Source organism: Pinus tabuliformis, chromosome J (genome assembly GCF_031772625.1).
Source record: "Pinus tabuliformis cultivar Carrire ecotype Pingquan chromosome J, CPIR1, whole genome shotgun sequence".
Lineage (NCBI taxonomy): Eukaryota > Viridiplantae > Streptophyta > Pinopsida > Pinales > Pinaceae > Pinus > Pinus tabuliformis.
Window position 1 is genome coordinate 1,640,398,475 of NC_142295.1, and position 8,176 is coordinate 1,640,406,650.

General features: G+C 32.0%; 2 protein-coding genes across 3 annotated transcripts; both read left to right on the forward strand.

Annotated features, from left to right (window-relative positions):
* Nucleotides 1-330: 330 nt before the first annotated feature.
* Nucleotides 331-2,179, forward strand: LOC149233818 (putative methyltransferase TCM_000336). 2 transcript variants are annotated; one of them, XM_089379856.1, is made up of 4 exons: nucleotides 331-536; nucleotides 644-1,054; nucleotides 1,160-1,438; nucleotides 1,547-2,179. In XM_089379856.1, exons 1-4 carry the CDS (start codon nucleotides 447-449, stop codon nucleotides 1,925-1,927), a joined length of 1,161 nt encoding a protein of 386 aa, XP_089235982.1. In that variant the 5' UTR covers nucleotides 331-446; the 3' UTR covers nucleotides 1,928-2,179. The 2 variants fall into 2 exon arrangements, with proteins under 2 accessions (XP_089235982.1, XP_089235983.1); XM_089379857.1 differs by having other exon boundaries at nucleotides 332-536; nucleotides 1,160-1,429.
* Nucleotides 2,180-5,100: 2,921 nt separating this feature from the next.
* On the forward strand, nucleotides 5,101-6,823 carry LOC149233819 (putative methyltransferase TCM_000336). The gene is made up of 4 exons (XM_089379858.1): nucleotides 5,101-5,221; nucleotides 5,322-5,732; nucleotides 5,838-6,107; nucleotides 6,192-6,823. The coding sequence occupies exons 1-4, from the start codon at nucleotides 5,132-5,134 to the stop codon at nucleotides 6,570-6,572; spliced, it is 1,152 nt and encodes a 383-aa protein (XP_089235984.1). The 5' UTR covers nucleotides 5,101-5,131; the 3' UTR covers nucleotides 6,573-6,823.
* The last annotated feature ends 1,353 nt before the right edge of the window (nucleotides 6,824-8,176 follow it).

Genomic DNA, 8,176 nt, shown 5'->3' on the forward strand with positions numbered 1-8,176 from the left:
TTATATTCTGAGCTTTTTAAAATAATAAACAATTAAGTAAAAATACATTTTAAATAATTTATAATTTACTTCACCAAATTCGAACTTAAAAACATCAATACATATAATACGCCCAATCGAAAAATTATCATTTATATAAGAGATTTGGAGTATGGGATTCTCTCTGATTAAAAAAAAGTCCACCTCGGGGGCTTGAAAGTTGAGATAAATATCAAATTTCAAAGGTGTCACGGTGACCCACGTGGGTATAGATCTACCCACTCTAATTTGTGTGGACAATAATTTTGAAGATGATAAACTTTCAATTCAGCCAGGCTCTCCCCTCATCTAGCAGCCCGAATTCCAGGCACGAATAGTTGCTTTAAAATCGCATCTGATGCCCTAAACTTTCACACTCTTGTTTATCTATCTATAGGTCTCCTGGTTTCTCTGTGATTGCAACAAAAATGGGGATCGACCTGAAGATGGAGAAAGATTTTCATATGAACTCTGGGCTTGGAGAATCCAGCTATGCTCAAAATTCCACTCTCCTCCAGGTTTTGAATTTCGATCGATGGATCATTTTCATTTTTTCATCTCTGTTAACTATACATTAATGTCATTTAAATTTTAATATATTTTGTCTCACAATGCAATACTGCAGAAGTACGTATTACAAATTGTACAGCCTATGTTGGAGGAAGCCATTTTATCAATGAAGTTAACGGTGGACTGCAAGACATTTTGCATTGCAGACCTTGGTTGTTCTTCTGGACCCAATGCTCTCTTCGCGGTTGAAAATATAACAAAGACCCTCAAAGCCAAATGCCTATCTGCGGGCATAACTCTTCCGCAGTGCCAAGTATTCTTTAACGATCTTCCTGCTTCTGATTTCAACTCACTCTTTAGAATTTTGCCTCCTTTTTCTGTAAATACTGATTACCAGAATGAAGAGGGTGCGGTAGCTAGATCGTATTTCGCAACAGGGGTACCGGGTTCTTTCTATGGCAGGCTATTTCCAGACCATACTCTCCATTTCGTTCATTCATCATACAGTCTTCACTGGTTGTCTCAAGTATGTTTTTACACAAACATCCAAACTGCAACAATAATTTCTCATTTAAATTCACACTCAGTCTTGTGGTATGAGATCTTGATGTCTTCTTATGATAATGATCAGGTTCCTCCTGAGATTTTGGAGAAAAATTCAGTGGCATGGAACAAGGGAAAAATTTTCTGCGAAGGGTCTCCAGCTGTTGGAGAAGCTTATTTTCGTCAATATCAGAGGGATTTTAACGCGTTTCTGAGAGCTCGGGCAGAGGAGCTGGTTCGTGGAGGCCGCATGTTTTTGGTGTTAACGGGTCGAACATCTCGCGATCCAAGCGATCAGGGTTTCCTTGCTTTCCCCTGGGAGACATTAGGAAGCAGTTTGAATGATTTGGTGTCTCAGGTAACTTTGGTGTGCAGTTTGAATGCGTTTGATCTTGAATTGAAATGGCTAATGGCTAATGGCTAATTTATTTGATCTTAAATTCAAATAGTTGTTAAAAGTTGCATATTTGTGCAGGGGCTGATCGAGGAGGAGAAGGTAGATTCGTTCAACCTCCCCATGTATGCGCCATGTCCAGAGGAAGTGAGCAGCGAAGTAACAAGAGAGGGTTCATTTGAAATACTAAGATTGGAGGTGTTAAGAAAATCAGAGAGATTTAGCGAGGAGGAGATTGAAGCGATGACAGGGAGCTCAGCCTCTCTAAAGGATGCGTATGGAAGAAAACTTGCCAAGCAATTTAGAGCAGTGACTGAAAGCCTGATAAAACTCCACTTCGGAGAAGAAATAGTGGATGCGTTGTTCGAGAGATTCGGAGAAACAATGGGAGAGAGACTGAGCGAGCGCATGGAATATGCAAAGAAGGGAGGATATCTGGTCATAGTTCTCGAACGCAAATGAAAGCTCTAAACAGTTGGTGTAACAAATAAAGTCAGACTGCATTAATGTCTAATGGCCACCCGCAAGGCAGTTAGAGTTCATCATGTCTTTATGGGCAAATTTAGAGGAGTATTTCATGGAATGGATACAACTTCATAGATAGAGCAAATTTTGACTCTTTCGGTTTTTGGTACGTAAATATTGGCAACAAAACCAATAGTATAGTGCTGTGGTTAATTATTATAATGTAAGTTAATTATTTGATGGTTTTTAGTGGTGGATAATTACTATAATATTATATATATATATTTTTTTAATTGGAATTTGAAGATAAAATTTATGATAAAATTATTATTTAGAATGTATTTTTTGAAAAATATAAATCAAATTTATAACTAAAAAAATATCTATCAAATTTCAACAATACCCAATTTTAACCAAATCCTTACTCATTTTCAACAAAATTAACTTAAAATTTTTTGAAAAAAACATAACCAACTTTGTAATAAAACCTTTCGAGACTAACTACATTGGATTGTTGCTAATCACTTCGCACTCTAACATAAAAGTATGGTTAATCTTATAAAAAATAGATTAATAAAAAAGTTTTTAAAATTAGTATATTTATTTTCAATACTAATCCATTAAAAAAAACTACACCTCTCCGAAATTCTTTTTCTACATTATAAGCAGCCATTATGACTCAAAATTCTACAGAATTTGACAGGGATAATTACATGTTTCTTTAAACGTTATTGAAAAAACCTTTGAATCACTGCATATAATACTCATTACATTTTCATTGTTTTCACTCATTTACATTTCAGTTAGTTTTATTAACCATTCTACTTAGCTTTATTAATCTTTTAAAAATATTTAAATTACAAAATAATATATATTTTTACAATTATTTTTTTAATTTAAAACTATAATTTAATTGTGTTTAATGAAATAATTTATTTTAAAATGTAAAATGAAATATTTTATTATTTATTTTTTTATTTTTCATGTACAAGTTTTGTTTTTATTTATTTTTATTTTTAATTATAAATATTATAATATTTATTAATTTTTTTTAAAATTATTTTAGATAGTATTTAGAATAATATAAATTCACCAAAATGAAAATGAAAAATGAAAAATTGAATATAAAATGAAATGAAATAAAATGATTGATAACAAATTTGAATTACTAGAATTGAAATTGAAATTAATGATTCATAACCATGGAAGAAATTTGCTGAAATATGAAATTAAAGAAGTTGACTTTTAGTATGGAGAATAAAAGAGATTTGAACCCATAAAGAAGAAATGATTAAGATAATTGAACTGAAAAATGAGCATAACAAATGGTCCTCGTGAACCCGTGATCTTCCCAGCAGAGCTAACCGACCTGCAGGAGGAGTTACACAAGCAGAGATTGGTAATCTTTTAGAATATTTTAAAATTGATATCGTAAGTACAATGATGACATAGTTGGATGTTTTATAAGTAAAATAAAAGCAAGCTGAAGCGGAGCAAGAATTAGCCAATTTTTTTTCATCGTTGTCAGAAAAGCAGTCATAAAAAATGTCAGTTGGACATAATCTAGATACGAATTATGTGTATAAAAAATCACTAGACTCATTAGAGCTCAACTTTATTCGGATCAACATTCCTTTATTCTCAGTTAGTTTCCCCAGCCTTGTTGCTTTAATGAGACACGTTGTTTCAATTTGTAATATGTTATGTAATTATGTCTCGGCTATGGTAAAGTATCCTCCTCTACCTCTTCTTTCAAACCGAAGATTATAAGGTTCAAGACCCTTTTGTTATGCTCATGGTCTAATTCTATCAATTTTTTCATTTCATCTTTAATTGGTTTGATATCTAATTTACCTGCCACACTATTTAGGGTGAAGCATCTATTAACTTTTTCTTCTAGCTCTTTAATCATGTCCTTCATTTTAAGACTCTTTAAAGTATCAACATCTACTTGCTGGGATGTTTGGTTCATATCTTGGTTTTGTTTCTCTATAACCTGCAACCTAATCTCCATTATCGCCATCTTATTCTCCAATAGTTCTATTTTATTTTCTTTTTGTTTTTAGATCTTGTCTTCAAAAGATGTGAATTTATTTTCCAACATGGCTGTTAACTCTGTTTGTAGGTTGACTTCTCTTTCTTCTCTATGTTTCTCTAAAGACTCTATATACTCATAGAGGCTCTATAAAGTAACTGTGCTAGGTCTACCTTTAGTAATCTTTAGTAATTGTGGTGAATTATTCATACTTGAAAATATATGAGCAGATATGTATTAGAAAATATAAGAAATGTGTGCACTTGATATTAGCAAGCCGGACCTTGTTTTTCTATTACCGTAGAGAGATCAGGAATTATTACCGCAAAGAGATCATGTGTATATATATATATATATATATATATATATATATGAAAATGACGCGCACATATATATATATATATATATATTGAAAATGACCGCAGACGCACATGCCCCAGATTGTTTTTCTATTACTGCAGAAAAATCATAAATACTACAGAGAAATCATATTACTTTTCCAAGAAAAATATTAAATTATTAACTATTTAACATTTATTTTTTATTTTTTTAATGTTATTTTTTTTTTTTAATAGTAATTTTGCATCCCTACATTATATAATTGTTAATTCGATCAATACTTTCTTCTGAATCTTAATAAGAAGAAATCTTAATAATAAATTCAAAATATATTAACGACAAAAATTAAAATGTGATTTTTAACCTTATAAATCACAACAAAATTTATATTCTGAAATTTTTAAAATACTAAACACTAAAGTAAAAATACATTTCAAATAATTTATAATTGACTTCGTCAAATTCGAACCTAAAAACATCAATACATATAATACGCCCAATCGAAAAGATGTCATTTACATAAGAGATTTGGAGTATGGGATTCTCTCTAATTCAAAAAAGTCCACCTCGGCGGCTTGAAAGTTGAGATAAGTATCAAATTTCAAAAGGTGTCACGGTGACCCACGTGGGTATAGATCTACCAACTCTAATTTGTGTGGACACTAATTTTGAAGATGATGAACTTTCAATTCAGTCAACGCTCTCCACTCATCTGGAAGCCTGAATTCCAGGCACGAATAGTTGCTTTAAAATCGCATCTGAAGCCCTAAACTTTAACACTTTTGTTTATCTATAGGTCTCCTGGTTTCTCTGTGATTGCAACAAAAATGGGGATCGACCTGAAGATGGAGAAAGATTTTCATATGAACTCTGGGCTTGGAGAATCCAGCTATGCTCAAAATTCCACTCTCATCCAGGTTTTGAATTTCGATCGATGGATCATTTTCTTTTTTTCATCTCTGTTAACTAATGTCATTTAAATTTTAATATATTTTGTCTCACAATGCAATACTGCAGAAGAACGTATTACAAATTGTACAGCCTATGTTGGAGGAAGCCATTTTATCAATGAAGTTAACGGTGGACTGCAAGACATTTTGCATTGCAGACCTTGGTTGTTCTTCTGGACCCAATGCTCTCTTCGAGGTTGAAAATATAACAAAGACCCTCAAAGCCAAATGCCTATCTGCGGGCATAACTCTTCCGCAGTGCCAAGTATTCTTTAACGATCTTCCTGCTTCTGATTTCAACTCACTCTTTAGAATTTTGCCTCCTTTTTCTGTAAATACTGATTACCAGAATGAAGAGGGTGCGGTAGCTAGATCGTATTTCGCAACAGGGGTACCGGGTTCTTTCTATGGCAGGCTATTTCCAGACCATACTCTCCATTTCGTTCATTCATCAAACAGTCTTCACTGGTTATCTCAAGTATGTTTTTACACAAACATCCAAACTGCAACAATAATTTCTCATTTAAATTCACACTCAGTCTTGTGGTATGAGATATTGATGTCTTCTTATGATAATGATCAGGTTCCTCCTGAGATTTTGGAGAAAAATTCAGTGGCATGGAACAAGGGAAAAATTTTCTGCGAAGGGTCTCCAGCTGTTGGAGAAGCTTATTTTCATCAATATCAGAGGGATTTTAACGCGTTTCTGAGAGCCCGGGCAGAGGAGCTGGTTCGTGGAGGCCGCATATTTTTGGTGTTAACGGGTCGAACATCTCGCGATCCAAGCGATCAGGGTTTCATTGCTTTCCCCTGGGAGACATTAGGAAGCAGTTTGAATGATTTGGTGTCTCAGGTATTTTTATATTATTGATTTTGCAATTTGAATGCGTTTGATCTTGAATTGAAATGGCTAATAATAAGTTTAATATTTGTGCAGGGGGTGATCGAGCAGGAGAAAGTTGACTCGTTCAACATCCCCTTGTATGCTCCATGCCCAGAGGAAGTGAGCAGCGAAGTAACAAGAGAGGGTTCATTTGAAATACTAAGATTGGAGGTGTTAAGAAAATCAGAGAGATTTAGCGAGGAGGAGATTGAAGCGATGACAGGGAGCTCAGCCTCTCTAAAGGATGCGTATGGAAGAAAACTTGCAAAGCAATTGAGAGCAGTGACTGAAAGCCTGATAAAACTCCACTTCGGAGAAGAAATAGTGGATGCTTTGTTCGAGAGATTCGGAGAAACAATGGGAGAGAGACTGAGCGAGCGCATGGAATCTGGAAAGAAGGGAGGATATCTGGTCATAGTTCTCGAACGCAAATGAAAACTCTAAACAATTGGTGTTACAAATAAAGTCAGACTGCATTTTCTAATGGCCATCGTCATGGCAGTTAGAGTTCATCAGAGTCTTTATTGGCAAATTTAGAGGAGTATTTCATGGAATGGATACAACTTCATAGATAGAGCAAAATTTGACTCTTTCGCTTTTTGGTATGGTAAATATTGGCAACAAAACCAATAGTAAAGTGCTGTGGTTAATTATTATGATGTAAGTTAATCATTTGATGGTTTTTAGTGGTGTATAATTACTAATATATATATATATATATATATATATATATATATAATTGGAATGTGAAGATATAATTTATGATTAAATTATTATTTTTATCATTTAAAATGTATTTTTTGAAAAATATAAATCAAAGTTATATGTTATAGATCTAACCCAAAAATATATGAGAATACAAATATACCCAATAAATAACAAAATCAAAATAGATAGAAATGCTTCTTTATTAATCAAAACCTTTAAGGTAAGGCAACACCATACATTCACTTCTTAAGGAAGGAGAACGCTCCACAAGCCATATGCCTATTTATACAATAATCCTTGACTATCTCCCATGTGGAGTTTCTAGCCTCTATATAGGCCTTATACATACAATACCATGGATCATTACCATGGTTCCCTCATACCATCAAACTAATACCATGGACCCATTACATTATTATTAACTACTAGTGGTCCATTACATGACATAGGTTAACCACCGTATTTATTACTATGACCCATCCCATTATTACATTATTACCTTGAATACCTCCCTTGGTACCCCATATAATCCCCTTAAGTATATAACATTATAACTAAAAAAATATCTATCAAATTTCAACCATACCCAATTTTAACCAAATCCTTACTCATTTTTAACTTAAAATTGTTTGAAAAAAACATAACCAACTTTGTAATAAAACCTTTCGAGACTAACTACATTGCATTGTTGCTAATCACATCGTACTCTAACATAAAATTACGAAAAAAACATAACCAACTTTGTAATAAAACCTTTGGAGACTAACTACATTGCATTGTTGCTAATCACATCGTACTCTAACATAAAATTATGGTTAATCTTAAAAAAAATATTATAAAAAATAAATTAATAAAATAGTTTTAAAAATTAGTATATTTATTTTCAATACTAATCCATTTAAAAAGAACTATACATCTCTCCCAAATTCTTTTTCTACATTATAAGCAGCCATTATGACTCAAATTTCTACCCAATTTGACAGGGATAATTACATGTCCTTTAAACGTTATTGAAAAAAACTTTGAACCACTGATTATAATACTTATTACATTTTCATTGTTTTAACTCATCTGCATTTGAGTTAGTTTTATTAACCATTCTACTTAGTTTTATTAATCTTTTAAAAATATTTACATTACAAAATAATATAATTATTTTTACAATTTTTTTTTTAAATTTAAAACTATAATTTAATTGTGCTTAATGAAATATTTATTTTAAAATTAAAAATAAGATATTTTACTATTTATTTTTTCATTTTTCATTTATGTGTACAAATTTTGTTTTTATTTATTTTTATTTTTAATTATAAATATTATAATATATATTA

What these genes read in the sequence shown, in the direction of transcription:
- LOC149233818 (XM_089379856.1), top strand. Translation starts at nt 447, where the DNA reads ATGGGGATCGACCTGAAGATGGAGAAAGATTTTCATATGAACTCTGGG. An exon ending in AAAATTCCACTCTCCTCCAG is followed by an intron (nt 537 to 643) that starts GTTTTGAATTTC and finishes GCAATACTGCAG; the next exon opens with AAGTACGTATTACAAATTGT. An exon ending in GTCTTCACTGGTTGTCTCAA is followed by an intron (nt 1,055 to 1,159) that starts GTATGTTTTTAC and finishes GATAATGATCAG; the next exon opens with GTTCCTCCTGAGATTTTGGA.
- LOC149233819 (XM_089379858.1), top strand. Translation starts at nt 5,132, where the DNA reads ATGGGGATCGACCTGAAGATGGAGAAAGATTTTCATATGAACTCTGGG. An exon ending in AAAATTCCACTCTCATCCAG is followed by an intron (nt 5,222 to 5,321) that starts GTTTTGAATTTC and finishes GCAATACTGCAG; the next exon opens with AAGAACGTATTACAAATTGT. An exon ending in TGAATGATTTGGTGTCTCAG is followed by an intron (nt 6,108 to 6,191) that starts GTATTTTTATAT and finishes ATATTTGTGCAG; the next exon opens with GGGGTGATCGAGCAGGAGAA.